Source organism: Bufo bufo, chromosome 2 (assembly GCF_905171765.1).
Source record: "Bufo bufo chromosome 2, aBufBuf1.1, whole genome shotgun sequence".
Classification (NCBI taxonomy): Eukaryota; Metazoa; Chordata; class Amphibia; order Anura; family Bufonidae; genus Bufo; species Bufo bufo.
This window is the reverse complement of record NC_053390.1, coordinates 653,364,975-653,392,772: the sequence shown is the minus strand read 5'-3', so window position 1 is coordinate 653,392,772 and position 27,798 is coordinate 653,364,975. Positions and strand designations below refer to the sequence as shown.

The following is a 27,798-nucleotide window of genomic DNA, read 5'->3' as shown; positions in this document are numbered from 1 at the left end:
AGCTTGTAAGGTTTTGATTGAAGTCATGTATATTTATATAGTTGTAGTTAGCATTGTAGTATTTTGCACTTCTGTTTCCCTTTATATACTGTATAGGGCAACATTACTACATTTCCCACTGCTAACATTTTTTGCCCTGTCTGATCTTATGTTTAGGGTGAGCTCTAATATTCTTAATACTTAGGCCTCTTTCACACGGGCGTTGCGGGAAAAGGTGCGGGTGCGTTGCGGGAACATGCACGATTTTTCCGCGCGAGTGCAAAACATTGTAATGCGTTTTGCACTCGCGTGAGAAAAATCGTGCATGTTTGGTACCCGAACTTCTTCACAGAAGTTCGGGCTTGGGATCGGTGTTCTGTAGATTGTATTATTTCCCCTTATAACATGGTTATAAGGGAAAATAATAGCATTCTGAATACAGAATGCATAGTACAATAGGGCTGGAGGGGTTTAAAAAAAAAAATATATATATATAGTTAAACTCGCCTTAATCCACTTGTTCGCGCAGCCGGCATCTCTTCTGTCTTCATCTGTGAGCAATAGGACCTTTGATGACGTCACTGCGTTCATCACATGGTCCATCACATGGTCCATCACATGATCCATCACCATGGTGATGGATCATGTGATGAGCGTAGTGACGTCATCAAAGGTCCTATTGCTCACAGCACAGATGAAGACAGAAGAGATGCCGGCTGCGCGAGCAAGTGGATTAAGGTGAGTTTAATTATTATTTATTTATTTTTTAACTCCTCCAGCCCTATTTTACTATGCATTCTGTATTAAGAATGCTATTATTTTCCCTTATAACCATGTTTTAAGGGAAAATAATAATGATCGGGTCCCCATCCCGATCATCACCTAGCAACCGTGCGTGAAAAACTCACTGCATCCGCACTTGCTTGCGGATGCTTGCGATTTTCACGCAACCCTATTCATTTCTATGGGGCCTGCGTTACGTGAAAAACGCACAAAAAGGAGCATGCTATGATTTTCACGCAACGCACAAGTGATGCGTGAAAATCACCGCTCATGTGCACAGCCCCATAGAAATGAATGGGTCATGATTCAGTGCGGGTGCAATGCGTTCAACTCACGCATCGCATCCGCACGGAATACTCGCACGTGTGAAAGGGTTACATTAGTATGTATCAAACATTTCTCATCTGGTACCATGGTAGTCAGTGCCCCAAAAAAGTTCCTTTAAAATTGTCGGCCATAGTAACCTCATATGGTTACTTACACAAATACATACAGTATCAACCCGTGCCTCTAAAAAATGCCAGCTAAAGTTCAAGTCACAGTGGCCACATCTTCAACGATTATCCATTCAATGTTTTCTCATACAGAATAGTTTGTGTAGTTTTGTATTACGTGCTTTCATTTCCCACTTGCACATCAATGGGAAAAGGCTATTGCCACTTACTGTAATTGTGTAATTTGTTACATATACCTTGTTAGTTATAGAATGGTTTTGTGAGCATGGGGGGTACTACAATTAGACCTGCAAAAGTTAGCCATATGTGTAGCTGATTTGCTTATCAATCCTTCCGATTTATATAGTATTGAGCAGACTTAAGCTACTTCCAAGACGGTGTGCTGTGAACCATTGCCCTTTATTACTGCAATTGTGATATCATTTTAATATTAAACCTTAAATAAATGGGTAGTCAATCTTCACAGGAGAGTGTGCTGCGTCTGTGAATTGCCTAAAGTCTTCAAAGCATTTCTTATTATCTGTAGCAATGGAGCGTTGCTTAATTGGAAGATATAAATGTTGCAGCAGAACATGTGACAAAAAGGAAATGCTTCATTGAACCTAAAAAAGCATCTGGTCCCACGTTTAAAATAATGTCTGGCCAATAATAACATTTGTTAAACCAGGTAGGCTCAACCCAGTCAGACCTTAATTTGAAAGCATGACCTCCACTCATTCTGAAGAGTGAGCAGCTTCTAATTGCTCATACGAGCAGAATGTTCCTTTTATAGGTTTCTTTTCAATTACATGGTTAGTAACCTAATAGAACTAGTGCCAATTTCAGACACTACAGTGTTCATTTGCTTATGGGCTGATTATAATACATACATTCTGGTCCAGAAATATCATATATTTCTGACAATAAGATGCACTTAGTCCCCAAAAATGAGACTCAAAGTTCAGTGCATCTTATAGTGTGTTGGTAGTTTTAAGTAGATGTTTTTCAGTGTTCTGTTAGCTTGTAGAGATAGAATATATGTTGCACTGAGATGGTTGGGAAGGTCTTCTTAGAGAGTTCAGACTGGGTCAGTTATTTTGTCAGAATCATGGTGACCAGGGATTTGGGGGGAGTCTGGAAAGATAGCTTTCTGACCAAACCGTGAGTGTCTTCCATGAAAGAGGGCCGGACCAGAGGCCACACATGCCGGAGAAACTAGCACTCTTGAGGAGAGTTAGTAGGCCCCAGATTTTTTCTCTGGAACTTCCGTTGATGCCAGGACACTCTCGTTAAGAGATGCAGCCATATCAGCAGCGCAAGACTTCTTATTGCTGAGGAGACAGGAGCACAGGCTAGGTGTCCGGTTTTCCAAGCTACCCTGAAACACCTTTTCCAAAGTGCTATCCTCTGCAGCAAGAACCCCTTTCCTAATACTAGTGAACGGACTTAGAAGGCCACTGCACAAATACACTAAGAATAACTACACCTCTTGCCTACATATGCACACATGCCTTCATTTATTAGCCCACAGGCCTACTCTGCTTAACCTCCTGAGTTTACTATTCTCTTCTCAAATCTTTATTCTTACTATCAATGCTCCCACTTTGACAGTTTTCAGTATTTTCAAACTGATTTGTCTATGATGATGAGGTTTGGAGTTATATACATCCAAGAGACACACATTCTTCAAAGTGATTAGACTCACATATAAGAAGTCCCCCAACATTTTTTTCTCTCACGCTCCTACCAAAAACAAAAAGGGGGGACGGTGTAGTCATAAAAGATTCTTTGGCATTCTTCTTACTTGAACAAACTACTAATACAAGCTTTCTTATATTGGTGTGTACCGTTAATAACATCCTATACACCATTTTAGTAATTTAAACTTCCAACACCTGCTGAATTATATTTGTATTTATTTATTTATATTTTTTTAGGTATTTCTTTGAAATCCTCACCCCACTTACTAAAGGTTTCCTTATCGTGCTGGTCGATTTTAAAATAACAATGTGGCCCTCAGTGGACTCCATCTCCTCCTCTTCTGGCCAAAACTCTTTGTCTCTTGAACCTTGTCCACCATAAAAATATAATGGTGATGGTGACACACAACAAACAGAAAGGGCTTTTACCTTTTTCTCCCACCCACATAAAACGTATACACACATTTACTTTATCTTGGTCAATAAACTCAACTACCAGACTTCTCTCCACATCCATCAGTATGATGGTCAGACCACTCTCTAGTTCATGACCAGATATCTCAAATGTACAACTTGTCCCTGTACTACTGGGGTCATTTATCAAACTGGTGTAAAGTAGAACTGGCTTAGTTGCCCATAGCAACCAATCAGATTCCACCTTTCATTTTCTAAACGAGTTGTCAAAAATGAAAGGTGATTGGTTGCTATAGGCAACTAAGCTAGTTCTACTTTACACCAGTTTGATAAATGACCCCATACGTGTGGAGACTCAACACTTTCATCCTACACTCTTCTAGTTACTCCACCACTCTTTCTAGAACAACCCTAGAGAAATTATTTTGTATTAATAATAAAGGTTTGGTATCTTCCTCGACTTTCTTTTCCCACAATGCATTTATGAGAAGCCTTTTTTTTCAAGCAGCCTCCCATGATAAAACAGAAATAAATGAAATATCTGTATATATTCTAAGGTGGCTTAGTTCTCTACATAATTTAAATAAATCCGATTTCTTCCCCCATACAGCCTAGGAAATAACGAATATACAAGCTTAACTACTCAAATCAAATGCCTATAAATATGACTTGGCATTATGGTGACTTAAAATGTCCTACTTGCTTGCAAGACAAAAAAAAACAGGTTCCCTATGAGCCAAAGGTCTTCATACTTCCAAATCCAGAATTCCACACAAAGAATGGAGCACACTTTGGCTAACTTCTACATTAAATTACCGTATATAACGTCTTACCCACAGGTCACCCACCCCACCCAAGAAGGAATAGATCAATTTCTATATGGCTTGTGTCACCCCTGTTTAACCACAGCCAAGTATCACAACTCTCTATGCCCTTTATAGTAAAGTTATAGGAATCTATGAGCCAAAACACCCTCCAAACTAGAGTAAGCGATGTACCGTATAGCGTAAGTAGTGCTGAGTCTGATTATTTTTATCTTTATACTGGCTTACTTTCAGACCCCGCTCTCAAACAAGCAGTAAAATGTATTAAGAGGACTCCTGTGCTCATGCGCATAATATAGAGGACTCAAACAGGAATCCCCTCAATGCATCTTACTGCTGGTTTATGAGAGCACTGTGTCAGAATGCAAGTGAGTAGATAGATAAAAATTACAAAATCGGACTTAAATTATTCACCACTTACTCTAGATGGAAAGAGTGTTTCGGAGCTTTGAGATCCCCTTTAAGGCTAATCCATCCATGGGTGGTCTGACAAATTATTATAAATAGTATAACTACAAAATCCCCCTTTTTGATCTGTTTATTTAATGATTTTGCCCAAGATTCTCCCTTTTCCAAAGAGATGCTAAAAACGTTGATGGTCACTCTTCTTAAATTGGGTGAGCCCTCTGCATTCTGCAATCATTGCTAAATAGTGACCTTAAAATGTATGCCACCATTATTGCCTGAAGATTAACTTCTATGTTGTCTTCTCTAATATCATTTGATTACGTACGTTTTGTGAAGGGTTGCCAGACCTCGGATGGTACCCCATGGTTTATTAACATTATATAGTTGGATTCAAAGAAGGCGTTTGTAAGGGCACAGTGGCGCTAAATATGGGCTGTGTTGAACAAGTTCTGCTTCACAGGTCCCATGCTAACAGCAATATTCCCTTTGTATTTCTCTCCATCTGTGCAAATCTACACTTACCTATTTCATATATCCAATGGCACACAACAGAAGTGGCTGTTATCTCCTTTAATATTTAACTTGGTGATGGAGCCCTTAGCACAACTGATAAGACGGTGTAGTGACAAGAATACTTGAAGGCAGAAAGGAACACAAAATTGGTCTGTTTGGCAACAATGTAATATTGGCTGTCCTCACATCTTTCTCATATACAGGAACTTCTTATTTGCACTGTTCTAAAAAAAAAACATTCTCTTTCCCTTTACATGCCTTTTCTTTATGTGGTTCCCTTCCTCTCCCCCTTCACCTGTATCTGACATTTTAAGTGTCACCAGATCCTCATTCCTTTGTTGTTCTTACCAGATGGGAGACTGACCTAGGTGCTGTATTTTCTGGTTCCCAATGGGAATCTGTATTTTAAGAGATTGGCCACTTTATGGTTACTTAATATTACATTTGTTGAAATTCTACATTATTTTCTATATTTTATTAGATATGCCCGCTTGTTGGCCAAGTCTTGTGTGGTGTCCACACATGGTCCTGTCCCTAAAAAAGGCTGCAGGTGGGGTGTGAATGGAGGAAACTTAGTGGTGTGTGGTCACATGACCCTCGATCAGATGGCCATGAACTCCCCCATGCCATCAGTTTCCCCACTCCCCGTCCTAGCCATCAGTGCCCAGCTGTAGCGCTAATCAAATACTTACTAGGGGTGCACCGAAATGAAAATTCTGGTCCGAAACCGAAAATTCAGGATGCCCTTGACCGAAAACCGAAACCGAAACTGCCTTTTTGCCCAAATACTTTTAAAATACTTTTTTTTAAATGATTTTATTAATAATTCTTTTTCATGAATGAAATTCATCTGTGGGTGGCGCTGTTATGGAGAGGGGGATCTGTGGGTGGCGCTGTTATGGAGAGGGGGATCTGTGGGTGGCGCTGTTATGGAGAGGGGGTTCTGTGGGTGGCGCTGTTATGGAGAGGGGGATCTGTGGGTGGCGCTGTTATGGAGAGGGGGATCTGTGGGTGGCGCTGTTATGGAGAGGGGGATTTGTGGGTGGCGCTGTTATGGAGAGGGGGATCTGTGGGTGGCGCTGTTATGGAGAGGGGGATCTGTGGGTGGCGCTGTTATGGAGAGGGGGATCTGTGGGTGGCGCTGTTATGGAGAGGGGGATCTGTGGGTGGCGCTGTTATGGAGAGGGGGATCTGTGGGTGGCGCTGTTATGGAGAGGGGGATCTGTTGGTGGCGCTGTTATGGAGAGGGGGATCTGTGGGTGGCGCTGTTATGGAGAGGGGGATCTGTGGGTGGCGCTGTTATGGAGAGGGGGATCTGTGGGTGGCGCTGTTATGGAGAGGGGGATCTGTGGGTGGCGCTGTTATGGAGAGGGGGATCTGTGGGTGGCGCTGTTATGGAGAGGGGGGATCTGTGGGTGGCGCTGTTATGGAGAGGGGATATGTGCACTGTTATGGGCATAACAGTGCACAGATCCCTTTCCCCATAACAGTGCACAGATCCCCCCTCCCCATAGCAGTGCCATAGACCGATCCCCCTACCCATAACAGCCCCAGCCCTGCTGCTCACAGCATCACTCACTGCATCTTTATTTTACCTTACAATCGTGACGCTCCGGTAACAACTCTGCAGGCAGAGCGGAGGGCGGCGTAACGTCACTTACTCACGTGACGCACCTGCTCCGCCCACTTTATGAATGAAGGAGGCGGAGCAGGCGCGTCACGTGAGTAAGTGACGTTACGCCGGCCTCCGCTCTGCCTGCAGAGTTGTTAGTTACTGGAGCGTCACGATTGTAAGGTAAAATAAAGATGCAGTGACAAAGTAAACCGCCCGCCCGCAGATGGTGGGTGACAAATCCCACACCCCATATTTTCAGCCGATATGTAACAATATCGGCCGAAGTGGATTAGGTGCATTTTCGGCCGATATTTTCGGCTGCCGGAATTTCGGTGCACCCCTAATACTTACCTTTCCTGCTAGGGGCCCCACCGACACTCCACAGTTCTTCCATCCTCTTCTTCACGCAATTCATTGGGACATAGTGAGCGCTAACGTGTACTACATCCTGAACATGTGTGTACATCAGGAGGACAGGACAGTGCAGTGCGGTGCCAACCAGCGGGAGACCACGTAGCAGTGAGTAATAGCAAGTGCTTCACTCTAGCTCTGTTGTCACATGGTACAAACAATTTTTTTTTGTGTGTCAAGTTACTTGATTGATTCAAGTAATCGTTTCAGCTCTAGTAAGTGCCATGTAGTCATCTTACATTCACATTGGTCAAAACTAGACAGAAAGTGGCCAACCGCTTTAATCTGAGCCGCAGAGCATCCCAATGTGTTAGACATCTTCAGGCCACCAGAAACCTTTTGTATAGGTAGTACATGACTCTCTACCCTTGCAAAGGTATATGCCAATTCTTCAGCCATATGCTAGAAATTCCACAAAGAGATTGGAACTATTTTCCATATTTGATGGGAGTGTGAAATCCTGCACCCATTTTGGTCTACTATCCAAAACGTAATCCTGCCTTGGCTCTCTTCTATCTAGGATTAGACCAGCTGTCGGTTACTGATGTTTATTTGATCTCTCGCATTCTTACAGTGTCTAGGTCACATATAGCTAGAAAATGAATAAACTCTGTCCTTCTATCTGTTCCTGATATCATAAACTCTTTTCAACTTAGAGGACCTGTCACTACAAAGTGCAGTGCAATCTGAAAGCACCATGCAGGAGGAGCTGAGCAGATTGATATATATTTTTACGGGAATAGATTCAGTAAAACCTGTAAATTCATACATTTATATCTCTGCTTTTTTCCACTTCCTGTGAATACCTATCAGTATAGGAGGGAAGGTTTATCAGTGACTGACGGCTATCTCTGTATGCACACTTATGCATATACACAATACAATCACTGATAACACCTCCCTCCTTTACCAGTAGCTGTTCACAGGAAGTAAAAAAAGCAGAGATATAAATGTATAAATTACAGGGTTTACTGAATCATTTCCCACAAATATATATCTGCTCAGCTATTCCTGCTCTATAACTGGTGCTTTCAGATTGTATTGAATTTTATGGTGACGGGTCCTCTTTAACTGTTCTTTGGAGCAAAACACACCCAAAATTAGCAACAAACACAAGTATATATAAACATGAAAGAGTCTTTATTTAACATACATTAATTTAACATGTATAAAAATATACTTTATAAAAACAGCAGCAAGGAAGGGGAAAACCTTCAGTGAGGAAAAAACAACCCTAGAGGAGGCTGAGGGGTCAACACACAAGGGTATATAGATTGCAGAGAGAAGCCACACACAAGCAAGCCAGTAAGACAATAGAAGCCATCAGACATAAAAATCCAAAAGTAAGGCATAAACAGACCTATGTGTGGAAAGGATAAGCAAATAACTACCCAAGAATGCGCGTGGAACCCTCAGCCGCCTCCTCCCGACGTTGTTTCGCCAGTAACACCTGGCTTCTTCCGGGGAAGAAGCCAGGTGTTACTGGCGAAATGGCGTCGGGAGGAGGCGGCTGAGGGTTCCACACGCATTCTTGGGTAGTCTTACTGGCTTGCTTGTGTGTGGCTTCTCTCTGAAATCTATATACCCTTGTGTGTTGACCCCTCAGCCTCCACTAGGGTTGTTTTTTCCTCACTAAAGGTTTCCCCCTTCCTTGCTGCTGTTTTTCTAAAAGTATATTTTTATACATGTTAAATTAATGTATGTTAACCAGTTGCCGCAACTGTAACGCCAAAAGGCATCATCGCGGCGGCTCCCCCAGGCTACGCTAACGCCGATTGGCATCATCTCGCGTTAGCCGAGATTTCCTGTGAACGCACGCACACAGGCGCGTGCGCTCACAGGAACGGAAGGTAAGAGAGTGGATCTCCAGCCTGCCAGCGGCGATCGTTCGCTGGCAGGCTGGAGATGTGATTTTTTTTAACCCCTAACAGGTATATTAGACGCTGTTTTGATAACAGCGTCTAATATACCTGCTACCTGGTCCTCTGGTGGTCCCTTTTGTTTGGATCGACCACCAGAGGACACAGGTAGCTCAGTAAAGTAGCACCAAACACCACTACACTACACCCCCCCCCTTCACTTATTAACCCCTTATTAGCCCCTGATCACCCCATATAGACTCCCTGATCACCCCCTGTCATTGATTACCCCCCTGTCATTGATCACCCCCCTGTAAAGCTCCATTCAGACGTCCGCATGATTTTTACGGATCCACTGATAGATGGATCGGATCCGCAAAACGCATACGGACGTCTGAATGGAGCCTTACAGGGGCGTGATCAATGACTGTGGTGATCACCCCATATAGACTCCCTGATCACCCCCCTGTCATTGATCACCCCCCTGTAAAGCTCCATTCAGACGTCCGCATGATTTTTACGGATCCACTGATAAATGGATCGGATCCGCAAAACGCATACGGACGTCTGAATGGAGCCTTACAGGGGCGTGATCAATGACTGTGGTGATCACCCCATATAGACTCCCTGATCACCCCCCTGTCATTGATTACCCCCCTGTCATTGATCACCCCCCTGTAAAGCTCCATTCAGACGTCCGCATGATTTTTACGGATCCACTGATAGATGGATCGGATCCGCAAAACACATACAGGCGTCTCCCTGGAGCCTTCCAGGGGGGGTGATCACCCCATATAGACTCCCTGATCACCCCCCTGTCATTGATCACCCCCCCTGTCATTGATCACCCCCCCTGTCAGGCTGCATTCAGATGTCCGTATGATTTTTACGGATCCACGGATACATGGATCGGATCCGCAAAACACATACGGACATCTGAATGGAGCCTTATAGGGGGGTGATCAATGACAGGGGGGTGATCACCCCATATAGACTCCCTGATCACCCCCCTGTCATTGATCACCCCCCTGTCATTGATCACCCCTCTGTAAGGCTCCATTCAGACATTTTTTTTGGCCCAAGTTAGCGGAAATTATTATTTTTTTCTTACAAAGTCTCATATTCCACTAACTTGTGTCAAAAAATTAAATCTCACATGAACTCACCATACCCCTCACGGAATCCAAATGCGTAAAAATTTTTAGACATTTATATTCCAGACTTCTTCTCACGCTTTAGGGCCCCTAGAATGCGAGGGCAGTATAAATACCCCACATGTGACCCCATTTCGGAAAGAAGACACCCCCAGGTATTCCGTGAGGGGCATATTGAGTCCATGAAAGATTGAAATTTTTGTCCCAAGTTAGCGGAAAGGGAGACTTTGTGAGAAAAAATAAATAAAATCAATTTCCGCTAACTTGTGCCAAAAAAAATAAAATTCTATGAACTCGCCATGCCCCTCATTGAATACCTTGGGGTGTCTTCTTTCCAAAATGGGGTCACATGTGGGGTATTTATACTGCCCTGGCATTTTAGGGGCCCTAAAGCGTGAGAAGAAGTCTGGGATCCAAATGTCTAAAAATGCCCTCATAAAATGAATGTGGGCCCCTTTGCGCATCTAGGCTGCAAAAAAGTGTCACACATCTGGTATCGCCGTACTCAGAAGTTGGGCAATGTGTTTTGGGGTGTCATTTTACATATACCCATGCTGGGTGAGATAAATATCTTGGTCAAATGCCAACTTTGTATAAAAAAATGGGAAAACTTGTCTTTTGCCGAGATATTTCTCTCACCCAGCATGAGTATATGTAAAAAGACACCCCAAAAGACATTGCCCAACTTCTCCTGAATACGGCAATACCACATGTGTGACACTTTTTTGCAGCCTAGGTGGGCAAAGGGGCCCACATTCCAAAGAGCACCTTTAGGATTTCACAGGTCATTTACCTACTTACCACACATTAGGGCCCCTGGAAAATGCCAGGGCAGTATAACTACCCCACAAGTGACCCCATTTTGGAAAGAAGACACCCCAAGATATTCCGTGAGGGGCATGGCGAGTTCCTAGAATTTTATATTTTTTGTCACAAGTTAGCGGAAAATGATGATTTTTTTATATATTTTTTTTTCCCTTACAAAGTCTCATATTCCACTAACTTGTGACAAAAAATAAAAACTTCCATGAACTCACTATGCCCATCACGAAATACCTGGGGGTGTTTTCTTTCCAAAATGGGGTCACTTGTGGGGTAGTTATACTGCCCTGGCATTCTAGGGGCCCAAATGTGTGGTAAGAAGTTTGAAATCAAAATGTGTAAAAAATGACCGGTGAAATCCGAAAGGTGCTCTTTGGAATATGGGCCCCTTTGCCCACCTAGGCTGCAAAAAAGTGTCACACATGTGGTATCTCCGTACTCAGGAGAAGTTGGGGAATGTGTTTTGGGGTGTCATTTTACATATACCCATGCTGGGTGAGAGAAATATCTTGGCAAAAGACAACTTTTCCCATTTTTTTATACAAAGTTGGCATTTGACCAAGATATTTCTCTCACCCAGCATGGGTATATGTAAAATGACACCCCAAAACACATTCCCCAACTTCTCCTGAGTACGGCGATACCACATGTGTGGCACTTTTTTGCAGCCTAGGTGGGCAAAGGGGCCCACATTCCAAAGAGCACCTTTCGGATTTCACAGGTCATTTTTTACACATTTTCATTTCAAACTACTTACCACACATTTGGGCCCCTAGAATGCCAGGGCAGTATAACTACCCCACAAGTGACCCCATTTTGGAAAGAAGACACCCCAAGGTATTCGCCGATGGGCATAGTGAGTTCATAGAAGTTTTTATTTTTTGTCACAAGTTAGGGCTCTTTCACACTTGCGTTCTTGTCTTCCGGCATAGAGTTCCGTCGTCGGGGCTCTATGCCGGAAGAATCCTGATCAGGATTATCCTAATGCATTCTGAATGGAGAGAAATCTATTCAGGATGCATCAGGATGTCTTCAGTTCCGGAACGGAACGTTTTTTGGCCGGAGAAAATACCGCAGCATGCTGCGCTTTTTGCTCCGGCCAAAAATCCGGAACACTTGCCGCAAGGCCGGATCCGGAATTAATGCCCATTGAAAGGCATTGATCCGGATCCGGCCTTAAGCTAAACGTCGTTTCGGCGCATTGCCGGAGCCGACATTTAGCTTTTTCAGAGTGGTTACCATGGCTGCCGGGACGCTAAAGTCCTGGCAGCCATGGTAAAGTGTAGTGGGGAGCAGTATACTTACCGTCCGTGCGGCTCCCCGGGCGCTCCAGAGTGACGTCAGGGCGCCCCAAGCGCATGGATCATGTGATCACATGGATCACGTCATCCATGCGCATGGGGCGCTCTGACGTCACTCTGGAGCGCCCCGGGAGCCGCACGGACTGTAAGTATACTGCTCCCCCGCTCCCCGCTCCTACTATGGCAACCAGGACTTTAATAGCGTCCTGGGTGCCATAGTAACACTGAACGCATTTGGAAGACGGTTCCGTCTTCAAATGCTTTCAGTACACTTGCGTTTTTCCGGATCCGGCGTGTAATTCCGGCAAGTGGAGTACACGCCGGATCCGGACAACGCAAGTGTGAAAGAGGCCTAAGTGGAATATGAGACTTTGTAAGAAAAAAAAAAAAAAAATCATAATTTTCCACTAACTTGTGACAAAAAATAAAAAGTTCTATGAACTCACTATGCCCATCAGCGAATACCTTAGGGTGTCTACTTTCCGAAATGGGGTTATTTGTGGGGTGTTTGTACTGTCTGGCCATTGTAGAACCTCAGGAAACATGACAGGTGCTCAGAAAGTCAGAGCTGCTTCAAAAAGCGGAAATTCACATTTTTGTACCATAGTTTGTAAACGCTATAACTTTTACCCAAACCATTTTTTTTTTACCCAAACATTTTTTTTTTATCAAAGACATGTAGAACAATAAATTTTAAGAAAAATTTGTATATGGATGTCGTTTTTTTTGCAAAATTTTGCAACTGAAAGTGAAAAATGTCATTTTTTTGCAAAAAAATCGTTAAATTTCGATTAATAACAAAAATAAAGTAAAAATGTCAGCAGCAATGAAATACCACCAAATGAAAGCTCTATTAGTGAGAAGAAAAGGAGGTAAAATTCATTTTGGTGGTAAGTTGCATGACCGAGCAATAAACCGCTAAAGTTGTGGAGTGCCGATTTGTAAAAAAGGGCCTGGTCTTTAGGGGGGTATAAACCTGTGGTCCTTAAGTGGTTAAATAAAGACTCTTTCATGTTTATATATACTTGTGTTTGGTGCTAATTTTTGGTGTGTTTAGTACATTGAATTGTTTGGGCTGCTCTCAGCACTATATATTTATTATAACTAGGGGTGCACCGAAATTTCGGCAGCCGAAAATATCGGCCGAAAATGCACCTAATCCACTTCGGCCGATATTGTTACATATCGGCCGAAAATATGGGGTGTGGGATTTGTCACCCACCATCTGCGGGCGGGCGGTTTACTTTGTCACTGCATCTTAATTTTACCTTACAATCGTGAGGCTCCAGTAACTAACAACTCTGCAGGCAGAGCGGAGGGCGGCGTAACGTCACTTACTCACGTGACGCGCCTGCTCCGCCTCCTTCATTCATAAAGTGGGCGGAGCAGGTGCGTCACGTGAGTAAGTGACGTTACGCCGCCCTCCGCTCTGCCTGCAGAGTTGTTAGTTACTGGAGCCTCACGATTGTAAGGTAAAATAAAGATGCAGTGAGTGATGCTGTGAGCAGCAGGGCCGGGGCTGTTATGGGTAGGGGGATCGGTCTATGGCACTGCTATGGGGAGGGGGGATCTGTGCACTGCTATGGGGAGGGGGGATCTGTGCACTGTTATGGGGAAAGGGGATCTGTGCACTGTTATGGGGAAAGGGATCTGTGCACTGTTATGCCCATAACAGTGCACATATCCCCCCCTCCATAACAGAGCCACCCACAGATCCCCCTCTCCATAACAGCGCCACCCACAGATCCCCCTCTCCATAACAGCGCCACCCACAGATCCCCCTCTCCATAACAGTGCACAGATCCCCCTCTCCATAACAGCGCCACCCACAGATCCCCCTCTCCATAACAGCGCCACCCACAGATCCCCCTCTCCATAACAGCGCCACCCACAGATCCCCCTCTCCATAACAGCGCCACCCACAGATCCCCCTCTCCATAACAGCGCCACCCACAGATCCCCCTCTCCATAACAGCGCCACCCACAGATCCCCCTCTCCATAACAGCGCCACCCACAGATCCCCCTCTCCATAACAGCGCCACCCACAGATCCCCCTCTCCATAACAGCGCCACCCACAGATCCCCCTCTCCATAGCGCCACCCACAGATCCCCCTTTCCATAGCGCCACCCACAGATCCCCCTCTCCATAACAGCGCCACCCACAGATCCCCCTCTCCATAACAGCGCCACCCACAGATCCCCCTCTCCATAACAGCGCCACCCACAGATGAATTTCATTCATGAAAAAGAAGTATTAATAAAATCATTTAAAAAAAAGTATTTTAAAAGTATTTGGGCAAAAAGGCAGTTTCGGTTTCGGTTTTCGGTCAAGGGCATCCTGAATTTTCGGTTTCGGACCAGAATTTTCATTTCGGTGCACCCCTAATTATAACCCGGTGATCCAATCTAGTGGGTATTGTTCTTTGGAGCAGTCAAGTCCGTGGTTGGAAGACGAGGCAGCTTGGTCAGGTGCTCACAGATCCTTGCCAGGTCGGCTGTTTTTCATCGCCTCTACCGATGATCTGTAACCTTGCCACATTGAGAAGAGTGGATGTCTATGCTTAGGAAGCTAATATAAATATTACTGCTTTATTCACAGGCACAATATATGATTATAACAAAACCAGTAATATACAGTGCTGCTCATAATTATTCATACCCCTGGCAAATTTTGACTTAAAGAGGACCTTTCACCGATTCTTACCCTATGAACTAACTATACAGATAGGTAGAGCGGCACCCGGGGATCTCTCTGCACTTACTATTATCCCCGGGCGCCGCTCCGTTCTCCTGCTATGTCCTCCGGTATCTCCGTTCCCTAAGTTATGGTAGGCGGAGTCTGCCCTAGCGCTGGCCAATCGCACTGCAGAGCTCACAGCCTGGGAGAAAATAACCTCCCAGGCTGTGAGCTCTGCGCTGCGATTGGCCAGCGCTAGGGCAGACTCCGCCTACCATAACTTAGGGACTGGTATCTCCGCCTACTATAACTTAGTGAGCGGAGATACCGGAGGGCATAGCGGCAGAACGGAGCGGCGCCCGGGGATAATAGTAAGTGCAGTGAGATCCCCGGGTGCCGCTCTACCTATCTGTATAGTTAGTTCATAGGGTAAGAATCGGTGAAAGCTCCTCTTTAAAGTTACTTTTATTCAACCAGCAAGTAATTTTTTGACGGGAAATGACATAGGTGTCTCCCAAAAAATAATAAGACGATGTACAAGAGGCATTATTGTGGGGAAAAAAAAACCATTTCTCAGCTTTTATTTACATTTGAGCAAAAAGTGTCCAGTCCAAAATTATTTATACCTTTCTCAATAATCAATAGAAAAGCCTCTATTGGCTATTACAGCAATCAAACGCTTCCTACAATTGCAGACCAGCCTTTTGCATGTCTCCACAGGTATTTTTGCCCATTCATCTTTAGCAATGAGCTCCAAATCTTTCAGGTTAGAGGGGTATGAATAATTATGGGCAGCACTGTATGTTAGCTTTCTAAGCATAGAAAAAATATAATTCTCTGTGGTAATGCTATAGCTTGGTCGGCCTTGCATGTAGATATCCTAAGTTCAAGTCCCATGAGAGACATATATGTTTTTTTTGTTTTTTTTCCCCCCTCTCTCATTAACCCATAAGAAGGCTATAGCTTTACTGTATTGAGAATAGTGTTCTTTATACTTAGAATCCTAAAAAATATTACTGGTTTATGCACACTACAGTCGTGGCCAAAAGTTTTGAGAATGACACAAATATTAGTTTTGACAAAGTTTGCTGCTAAACTGCTTTTAGATCTTTGTTTCAGTTGTTTCTGTGATGTAGTGAAATATAATTACACGCAATTCATATGTTTCAAAGGCTTTTATCGACAATTACATGACATTTATGCAAAGAGTCAGTATTTGCAGTGTTGCCCCTTCTTTTTCAGGACCTCTGCAATTCGACTGGGCATGCTCTCAATCAACTTCTGGGCCAATTCCTGACTGATAGCAACCCATTCTTTCATAATCACTTCTTGGAGTTTGTCAGAATTAGTGGGTTTTTGTTTGTCCACCCGCCTCTTGAGGATTGACCACAAGTTCTCAATGGGATTAAAATCTGGGGAGTTTCCAGGCCATGGACCCAAAATGTCAACGTTTTGGTCCCCGAGCCACTTAGTTATCACTTTTGCCTTATGGAACGGTGCTCCATTGTGGTGGAAAATGCATTGTTCTTCACCAAACTGTTGTTGGATTGTTGGAAGAAGTTGCTGTTGGAGGGTGTTTTAATACCATTCTTTATTCATGGCTGTGTTTTTGGGCAAAATTGTGAGTGAGCCCACTGCCTTGGATGAGAAGCAACCCCACACATGAATGGTCTCAGGATGCTTTACTGTTGGCATGACACAGGACTGATGGTAGCGCTCATCTTTTCTTCTCCGGACAAGCCTTTTTCCAGATGCCCCAAACAATCGGAAAGAGGCTTCATCGGAGAATATGACTTTGCCCCAGTCCTCAGCAGTCTATTCACCATACTTTCTGCAGAAAATCAATCTGTCCCTGATGTTTTTTTTTGAGAGAAGTTGCTTCTTTGCTTGCCTTCTTGACACCAGGCCATCTACCAAAGTCTTCGCCTCACTGTGCGTGCAAATGCGCTCACACCTGCCTGCTGCCATTCCTGAGCAAGCTCTGCACTGGTGGCACTCCGATCCCGCAGCTGAATCCTCTTTAGGAGACGATCCTGGCGCTTGCTGGACTTTCTTGGACGCCCTGAAGCCTTCTTAACAAGAATTGAACCTCTTTCCTTGAAGTTCTTGATGATCCTATAAATTGTTGATTGAGGTGCAATCTTAGTAGCCACAATATCCTTGCCCGTGAAGCCATTTTTATGCTACGCAATGATGGCTGCACACGTTTCTTTGCAGGTCACCATGGTTAACAATGGAAGAACAATGATTTTAAGCATCACCCTCCTTTTAACATGTCAAGTCTGCCATTTTAACCCAATCAGCCTGACATAATGATCTCCAGCCTCGTGCTCGTCAACATTCTCACCTGAGTTAACAAGACGATTACTGAAATGATCTCAGCAGGTCCTTTAATGACAGTAATGAAATGCAGTGGAAAGTTTTTTTTTGGGATTAAGTTAATTTTCATGGCAAAGAAGGACTATGCAATTCATCTGATCACTCTTCATAACATTCTGGAGTATATGCAAATTGCTATTATAAAAACTTTAGCAGCAACTTTTCCAATTTTTATGAAATTCTCAAAACTTTTGGCCACGACTGTATATGTCATTTAGGATAGCAGTGTTATTCACTCCCTTTGCAGAGCAGGAAGAGGGGCACAAATATTTATAAGGAAACTTCAGAGATTGTTTTTATTGCAGGTAAACAAAGGGCTAGAAGAGAACCGGGATGATGAGGAAATAGTTTTGTTTACCTAAAACTTGCTTAGCTTAGTTATACAGTCAGGTCCATAAATATTGGGACATCGACACAATTCTAACATTTTTGAATCTATACACCACCTCAATGGATTTGAAATGAACCGAACAAGATGTGCTTTAATTTGAGGGTATTTAAATCCAAACCAGGTGAACGGTATAGGAATTACAACAGTTTGCATATGTGCCTCCCACTTGTTAAGGAACCAAAAGTAATAGGACAATTGGCTTCTCAGCTGTTCCATGGCCAGATAAATGAGCAGATAAAAGGTCCAGAGTTCATTTCATTTGTGCTATTTGCATTTGGAATCTGTTGCTGTCAACTCTCAAGATAGGATCCAAAGAGCTGTCACTATCAGTGAAGTAAGCCATCATTAGGCTAAAAAAACAAAACAAACCCATCAGAGAGAGAGCAAAAACATTAGGCTTGGCAAAAACAACAGTTTGGAACATTCTTAAAAAGAAGGAATGCACCGGTGAGCTCAGCAACACCAAAAGACCCGGAAGACCACGGAAAACAACTGTGGTGGATGACCAAAGAATTCTTTCCCTTTTGAAGAAAACACCCTTCACAACAGTTGGCCAGATCAAGAACACTCTCCAGGAGGTAGGTGTATGTGTCTCAAAGTCAACAATCAAGAGAAGACTTTACCAGAGTGAATACAGAGGGTTCACCACAAGATGTAAACCATTGGTGAGCCTCAAAAACAGGAAGGCCAGATTAGAGTTTGCCAAACTAAATCTAAAAAAGCCTTCACAGTTCTGGAACAGCATCCTATGGACAGATGAGACCAAGATCAACTTGTACCAGAGTAATGGGAAGAGAAGAGCATGGAGAAGGAAAGGAACTGCTCATGATCCTAAGCATACCACCTCATCAGTGAAGCATGGTGGTGGTAGTGTCATGGCGTGGACATGTATGGCTGCCAATGGAACTGGTTCTCTTGTATTTATTGATGATGTGACTGCTGACAAAAGCAGCAGGATGAATTCTGAAGTGTTTCGGGCAATATTATCTGCTCATATTCAGCCAAATGCTTCAGAACTCATTGGACGGGGCTTCACAGTGCAGATGGACAATGACCCAAAGCATACTGCAAAAGCAACCAAAGAGTTTTTTAAGGGAAAAAAGTAGACTGTTATGCAATGGCCAAGTCAATCACCTGACCGGAGTCCGATTGAGCATGCATTTCACTTGCTGAAGACAAAACTGAAGGGAAAATACCCCAAGAACAAGCAGGAACTGAAGACAGTTGCAGTAGAGGCCTGGCAGAGCATCACCAAGGATGAAACCCAGCGTCTGGTGATGTCTATGCGTTCCAGACTTCAGGCTGTAATTGACTGCAAAGGATTTGCAACCAAGTATTAAAAAATGTAAGTTTGATTTATGATTATTATTCTGTCCCATTACTTTTGGTCCCTTAACAAGTGGGAGGCACATATGAAAACTGTTGTAATTCCTACACCGTTCACCTGATTTGGATGTAAATACCCTCAAATTAAAGCTGACAGTCTGCAGTTAAAGCACATCTTGTTCGTTTCATTTCAAATCCATTGTAGTGGTGTATAGAGCCAAAAATGTTAGAATTGTGTCAATGTACCAATATTTATGTACCTGACTGTATATTGCTGACCATCAGAATTACAGTGCTATATTTTTTTTTCATAACTCGGACAACCCCTTTAACTACTTTTTCAAGGTGAGCAACATTTGTATTTCTTTCTTTTCTGCTTTTTTTCATTTCAGAGGGCCAGTTAAGAGTTGATGCAAACATTTCTGTTCATCATCCTGGTGAACCGTATGGTGTGAGGACAGAGGTTAAGAACATAAACAGTGCACGCTTTCTCGCAAAAGCAATCGGTACTGTACTTGTTTTTCAGTTTTTTGATAATTTGCATATGATTTGATACAAATTAATTTACTTTATTATTGGTGCTATCTTCCAATAATGCACACTACACGTTTTTTTTTTCCCGGTTCTAAAACCTAAACATAAGGGCCCTTGCACACGACCGCATGTCCTCCGAGACATACGGTAGGTCAGTGGGCCATATGTCCCGAAGCGGCATTAATCGTGTGTACGGGAGCACACAGCATCATAGATTACAATGATACTGTGCACGTCGGGCCGCCCGCGGGGATATTGTCCCGCACTCGTAAGAACATAGGAGTGCGGGACAATAGTCCGACGGCCGGCCTGCCATGCACAGTATCATTGTAATCTATGATGCTGTGTGCTCCCGTGCGCACGATCATTCCCACTCCAGGACATTTGGCCCGCTCACGGACAGTATGTCTTGGAGGGCATACGGTCATGTGCAAGGGCCCTAAGGTTGTTATACTCTATAACTAGTGCTCTGTTGTTATTCGTAGTTATTTCATGATTTTGCAGAAGAGTTGTTTCATCACATGATACTTTTGGGTTCATTTATTAAACACACAAGTCACATTAGTTATCAAATATTAAATTTTCAAACAATGAAACATCTGATCCACAGTTTTCTTCTTTTCACAAATGTTATGCTACATCTTTTTCTTCTAGATTATGAAATTAAAAGGCAAACAGAAATACTTGACACTGGCGGAACGATTCTGAATGAGACAAGGGCCTTTGACTACAAACTTGGGTAAGAATTGTCTTGTCTTCAGTGTGCTTTTTACCAGGTTTCTGGTTCCCTCATCCTGATTAAAAACTGTTGATGGGGACATAAAACATAAGATAGTGACCTGTCAAAATTATTCTTTAGTTGCCGTTATTACTCATGATACTTCCCAAGCTGAACAGGGAGATGCACCTTACTGAAAATATCATTTGGTTGGTCATTAAACATAGAACTCTTGAATTCTAAAGCATAGGTGTGGAGAACCCCATGCATATAGGTGAGCTTGGAGGAAAAAAGAGATGATGTTATGTCCATGGGCGTGTCAAACCAGCAACAAGGGCAGTGATAGGGGAATTTCCATTTAACTAACTGGGTGGGAGGAGCTATACACTAGCTGGGCATTGTTAGGGGTGGTGCTACAGGGGTTGGTTTAGTTTTTCATAGCAACCAATCAGATTGCACCTTTCATTTTTCAAAGCCCCTTAGAAGGTGGTTGCTATGGGCAACTAAGCTAGTTTTCCTTTACACCAGCTTTGGTAAATGTTCCTCATTATCTGCTTTAAAATGCAACTTTTTGTTAGACATGCCTGTCCACTATCATAATATAGGCTCTTTTTAGCTGCTGTCCATGGTTGGGTGTCCTGAATTGGGGACCCGAATAGACGATTGGAAAGTGGGGTTTATAAATGGACAACCATTTTAACCCTTTCATTACCAGCGCCTTACATGTGCGATAGGCAAACATTGCAGCCGCTGGCACGTGCAGCGGGCGTCTTGGCCGGCAGGTCTCTGCTTTTTCAAACAGCAAAGACCTGCCGCTAATTACCGTGACCGGCAATAATGCCGATTGCGGTAATTAAAGCATTTAGATGCCGTGATCAAGTGAGATAAGCATCTAAAGTGTCCGACCTACTAGGGTTGTTGCGGGTATCTATACTTTTGTCCCGGTATCGATACGATACCGGGATTTAGATTTTTTTTTGATACTGGGCTGCGCTGCTGCGCAGTCTAGTATCTCTGAACATGAGCGCGCTGCTGTCATGTTCTCTCAGCAGCACAGGGGAGAAGGAAGCAGTGTCTCCCTTCCCCCTGTGCTGCTGCCACCAATGAGAGGAGAGAGGGGCAGAGGAGGGGCGGGCGCACTGCGCCACCAATGATACGACTTTTCCTACACAGAGCGGCGCCCAGCGATGTCCCAGCACTCACTCATTGTAATCCTACTGACCCAGAGAATGAATGGCAGGGGTCAGTTTTGCTGCAAACCAAACGCAGTGGGAACAAAACCTGTAAAACTGTGGAGAAATTGTGTTTTTTTCCAATTCCACCCCATTTGGAATTTTTTTCCTGCTTCTTACTACATTGTATGCCATAATTAATGGTGGCATTAGAAAGTACAACTTGTCCTGCAAAAATTAAGCCCTCATACAGCTATGTGAACGGAAATATAAAAATGTTATGGCTCAAGGAAGATGGTGAAGAAAAATTAAAACGAAATAACCTCCGGTAGTGAAGGGGTTAAGTATGTAGCTCTTTATACATTAGCTTTCATTTTACTATAAATGTACAAAAGTATAAATTTGTGAGACTTTTAAGTAGCATTAAATGTACGGCACAGGCACGGGATTTGCGGGGCACGGAGGAGTCCGAGGATGTCAATCACCTTTACAAGGGTGTGCCAAACGGGGAGAGGACGGAGCCTCTAGGTGCTGCAGCAACGCCCCACTACCACCTAGAGGCTCATTTGCATATTATAAAAGTCACTATTTAGCGTGAACGGCGGCAGGCAGCGAGATATAAGTCATACAGTTATGTTCTGCTCTCATTAGTACATCACTAATGTCAGCCAGCTACATAACGATTTTTCTGATGACAGAAACCCTTTATGGAAGTGCTAAGTAGCCAAAAAGTTTGCTTATGACAAGACCTAACATACTTTATTTCTGTTTTTAATATTTTATGTAAGTGTGACCATACCTATGAGGGACAAGGAAGGAAAGCAAGACTACAGGTTTGTATATTGCTTTATTACTTACAGTAAGTGCATAACTTTGTAAACACATGTATAAGAAATATACACCATTTATAGTGTTACAGAACACATGCTGATACAGTGAATGCATTTAGCCTGCCCTGTCTTAGGCTAGGTTCACATTATGTTTTTGTCTTACGTTTAACATATAAGAAAACGTATATGTATGTCTCAGACGGATGTCAACCTGCTGGGTTCATATCACATTTTGGCTCTGCGTTTAACGTCTACGTTTGGGGGGAAAAAAAGATACAAAAGCGTGGTACATTTTTCCATCCTGCGGAGTCCATTTAAAAACTAACATTATTTTTTTTATTTTACAACGGAATTCTGTGGTGACGGATGCCACTCTGTCATCAGTCATAGGCACCTGTTTAAAGGGGTTTTCTGGGATTTGAATATTGATGACCTATCCTCAGTTCAGCAGGATCAGTGGCAACCCCCCCCCCCCCAATCAGCTGGTTGAAGGGAAGGCCGTGCTCTGTGCAAGCACTGCCTTCCCTTTGTTTACCTACTCGTTGACAGCTCAGCGGTGAGCAGGTGTAATTACAAGCTGTCCCATTCACTTCAATGGGACAGCTCCTTCCTATTCAAGTGTATACTACAGAGCCATCCCGTAGAAGTGAATGGGACTTCTTGTAATTACACCTACTCACCACTGTGATGTTGCCGGCGAGCAGGTAAACAAACAAGGGAAGGCAGCGCTGAAACGGAGCACGGCCTTCCCTTCAACCATCCTGAGGCTATGTCATTAATATTACAATTCCAGAAAACCCCTATAATGGAAGACAAAACGTGATGTGAACCAGCCTATGTTTTTCTTATTCTTCTTGTTTATAAAGGTTTATGCCAGAACCTAACCTCCCCCCTCTGATACTTTATGATGACAAGTCATTGCCAACTAACATGGATGCGGCTCAAGTCATAAATATTGACCTGCTTAAGGAGAGACTCCCAGAACTTCCCAGTGTCGCCAGGGAGAGACTTGTTGAACAATATGGAATATTACCTGAACATAGTTTTACTTTAGTGGTAAGTAGCCCTCCATATTTACTTATCATCCAAGTTCAAATCATACAAATGCCGAACTATACATGGTACGGACTATTACTGCAGTTCATGGGACTTTTACCAGCACCTAGAAACCTCAATCATTTTTGCTAGAACTGACATTAAAGGGGTTGGCCACCTTTGAAGGGGGGAATTTTGGCTCTCAAACCTGCAAGGGGAAGCATACTTATCTGCTCCCGGTGCCTGGTCCTGGCTCTTTTGCTCCCTGGCCTCCGCTGTCTTGCTTAGATCCCCGCTGTCATTGTGCATTTTGTCACCACTGCCGCCAATAACTGGCCGCAGCGGTGACCTGCCCTCCTTGTGTCACATGACCAATTCACATGATGCAAGAGGAGCCTGTCACCACTGCGGCCAGCGATTGGCTGCAGCAGTGTCAAAGCACATGTTGACATAGTGTAGGACCCGAGCGAGGCAGCTGAGGCTGGGGAGCAAAGTAGCCGGGACCCAGTGCCAGGGATCAGGTCAATATGCTTTCCTTTGCAGGTCTGCTCAGCAGGTGGGGTGCCAACCCCTTTAAGCATCAAGAAAAATTAAAACTGATCTTACAATGGATTTAAAAATGCAGAGGAAATTGCTATTGTCAGTCAACAGTATGTTTGGTCTGGGGATTTGTATTATGGAGAGTTCCCCTCTATATGTCAGTAGAAAGAGAAAACTGTTGTGCTGTATTATAGGAGATCAGCTAAGCTGTTAGGTGAGGTCTGAAAGGCTTGCAGTGACAATCGGCTAAATTGTGGACTCTTTAAGCGTCAATAAAAATTAAAACCGATCTTACAGTACATTTAAAAATGCAGATGAAATTGGATTGTCATACAGGCTAAAACTCAATATCATTAAAGATATGTACAGCAATAAATTTCAAAGTTATACAACTGTGCACACCATTTGTGCTGCAGCTCATTTAGTATTTTTACCTGCACAGAATCATTCATGTCCAGATGCTGAGCAGTAATGCTACTCAACCCCCACTAATCATGGGTAGCACATTGAGGCTATCCTATGAGAGATTTGATCTCCATTTCACACAGCAGACACTGTGTGAATCAGTCAGAGCAGTGGCAGCTAGGAACAAAGTAAAGCGATCCCTCAAGATACAACGCCTTCAATATACATGATCTTTCCTGGGCCATCGTAAGTTGAAACTAAACTCGACATACAATGCCTCAGACTCAGATTCAACCAATCAACACGGCCATTTCACTGGTAAAACACTTTTATTGGTTGTCTAGTAGCTCCTCTGTGTTACTAAATGTTCTGTACTGCCAGGATGAGCTGCTCCTTTGGACATTGTCAGAACTATTAGATATAAAAAGAGTCCATAGTATAAGGCCTGTATAGATATATGGAAATGAACATTAGGAGAAGCCATCTTCTCTGGTTTTGTCAAAACGGTAATATGAGTTCAAACCCTTTGGACTTAGAATCCCTAACTCTGAGAGAAAGGATTTGTGCAGAAATGTTTGTATAAGTATTCTCTTGAGAGAAGGGGGTTTAACACGTATCATAAAAGTCTTTATGCCTTTACAGAGACGTATCATAAAATGTTGTCTGTAGATAGGTAACCAAATGGAGGGAATGTGATGAGTTTTGGATATTCCCAGTGAATAGAAGGAGGATATAATTTTATTATTCATTGTAATGTTTATATTAATCATTATATGAATGGATTTGGGTTTTTATATGATATGTCCTAAAATTGTATGTTTTAACCACTTCAGCCCCCAGTGCTTAAACACCCTGAAAGACCAGGCCACTTTTTACACTTCTGACCTACACTACTTTCACCGTTTATTGCTCGGTCATGCAACTTACCACCCAAATGAATTTTACCTCCTTTTCTTCTCACTTATAGAGCTTTCATTTGGTGGTATTTCATTGCTGCTGACATTTTTACTTTTTTTGTTATTAATCGAAATTTAACGATTTTTTTGCAAAAAAATGACATTTTTCACTTTCAGTTGTAAAATTTTGCAAAAAAAACGAGATCCATATAGAAATTTTGCTCTAAATTTATAGTTCTACATGTCTTTGATAAAAAAAAAATGTTTGGGTAAAAAAAAAATGGTTTGGGTAAAAGTTATAGCGTTTACAAACTATGGTACAAAAATGTGAATTTCCGCTTTTTGAAGCAGCTCTGACTTTCTGAGCACCTGTCATGTTTCCTGAGGTTCTACAATGGCCAGACAGTACAAACACCCCACAAATGACCCCATTTCGGAAAGTACACACCCTAAGGTATTCGCTGATGGGCATAGTGAGTTCATCGAACTTTTTATTTTTTGTCACAAGTTAGCGGAAAATGATGATTTTTTTTTTTTTTTTCTTACAAAGTCTCATATTCCACTAACTTGTGACAAAAAATAAAAACTTCCATGAACTCACTATGCCCATCAGCGAATACCTTGGGGTCTCTTCTTTCCAAAATGGGGTCACTTGTGGGGTAGTTATACTGCCCTGGCATTCTAGGGGCCCAAATGTGTGGTAAGGAGTTTGAAATCAAATTCAGTAAAAAATGACCTATGAAATCCAAAAGGTGCTCTTTGGAATGTGGGCCCCTTTGCCCACCTAGGCTGCAAAAAAGTGTCACACATCTGGTATCCCCGTACTCAGGAGAAGTTGAGGAATGTGTTTTAGGGTGTCTTTTTACATATACCCATGCTGGGTGAGATAAATATCTTGGTCAAATGCCAACTTTGTATAAAAAAATGGGAAAAGTTGTCTTTTGCCAAGATATTTCTCTCACCCAGCATGGGTATATGTAAAATGACACCCCAGAACACATTCCCCACCTTCTCCTGAGTACGGAGATACCAGATGTGTGACACTTTTTTGCAGCCTAGGTGGGCAAAGGGGCCCATATTCCAAAGAGCACCTTTCGGATTTGACAGGTCATTTTTTTCAGAATTTGATTTCAAACTCCTTACCACACATTTGGGCCCCTAGAATGCCAGGGCAGTATAACTACCCCACAAGTGACCCCATTTTGGAAAGAAGAGACCCCAAGGTATTCGCTGATGGGCATAGTGAGTTCATGGAAATTTTTTTTTTTTGTCACAAGTTAGTGGAATATGAGACTTTGTATGAAAAAAAAAAAAAAAAAAAAATCATCATTTTCCACTAACTTGTGACAAAAAATAAAAAATTCTAGGAACTTGCCATGCCCCTCACGGAATACCTTGGGGTGTCTTCTTTCCAAAATGGGGTCACTTGTGGGGTAGTTATACTGCCCTGGCATTTTCCAGGGGCCCTAATGTCTGGTAAGTAGGTAAATGACCTGTGAAATCCGAAAGGTGCTCTTTGGAATGTGGGCCCCTTTGCCCACCTAGGCTGCAAAAAAGTGTCACACATCTGGTATCTCCGTACTCAGGAGAAGGTGGGGAATGTGTTTTGGGGTGTCATTTTACATATACCCATGCTGGGTGAGAGAAATATCTTGGCAAAAGACAACTTTTCCCATTTTTTTTATACAAAGTTGGCATTTGACCAAGATATTTATCTCACCCAGCATGGGTATATGTAAAATGACACCCCAAAACATATTCCCCAACTTCTGCTGAATACGGAGATACCACATGTGTGGCACTTTTTTGCAGCCTAGGTGGGCAAAGGTGCCCAAATTCCTTTTAGGAGGGCATTTTTAGACATTTGGATACCAGACTTCTTCTCACGCTTTGGGGCCCCTAAAATGCCAGGGCAGTATAAATACCCCACATGTGACCCCATTTTGGAAAGAAGACACCCCAAGGTATTCAATGAGGGGCATGGCGAGTTCATTGAAAAAAAAAATTTTGGCACAAGTTAGCGGAAATAGATTTTTTTGATTTTGTTCTCACAAAGTCTCCCTTTCCGCTAACTTGGGACAAAAATTTCAATCTTTCATGGACTCAATATGCCCCTCAGCGAATACCTTGGGGTGTCTTCTTTCCAAAATGGTGTTATTTGTGGGGTGTTTGTACTGCCCTGGCATTTGAGGGTCTCCGCAATCATTACATGTATGCCCAGCATTAGGAGTTTCTGCTATTCTCCTTATATTGAGCATACGGGTAATGAGATTTTTTTTTTCCGTTCAGCCTCTGGGCTGAAAGAAAAAAATGAACGGCACAGATTTCTTCATTCGCATCGATCAATGTGGATGAAAAAATCTCTGCCAAAAAAAGAAAAAGGAGGGGAAAGGCGTCTGCCAGGACATAGGAGCTCCGCCCAACATCCATACCCACTTCAGCTCGTATGCCCTGGCAAACCAGATTTCTCCATTCACATCAATCGATGTGGATGAATAAATCATTGCCGGGATTTTTTTTTTTATATATACAAAGTGTTTGCCAAAGTATATGAACACCGCCACCTCCTCAGCTCATATGCCTCGGCAAACGTATCTTTTACTGCAGAGGAGAAATCTCGTCTTGCAGCGCCGCATACACCGACTTGCGTGTAATCTGACAGCAGCGCAATGCTTC

The 27,798-nt window shown here is 43.1% G+C and overlaps 1 protein-coding gene across 2 annotated transcripts in view; it reads left to right on the top strand.

Annotated features, from left to right (window-relative positions):
• The window catches only part of GATB (glutamyl-tRNA amidotransferase subunit B), a 248,921-nt gene that overhangs the window by 149,506 nt on the left and 71,617 nt on the right, over positions 1–27,798 (top strand). For both annotated transcript variants that reach the window (XM_040418542.1, XM_040418541.1), the window contains 4 exons: positions 19,385–19,498; positions 20,181–20,265; positions 22,205–22,249; positions 23,113–23,302. In XM_040418542.1, the coding sequence (XP_040274476.1) occupies positions 19,385–19,498; positions 20,181–20,265; positions 22,205–22,249; positions 23,113–23,302 (434 nt within the window). The remainder of the gene's footprint in view (positions 1–19,384; positions 19,499–20,180; positions 20,266–22,204; positions 22,250–23,112; positions 23,303–27,798) is intronic.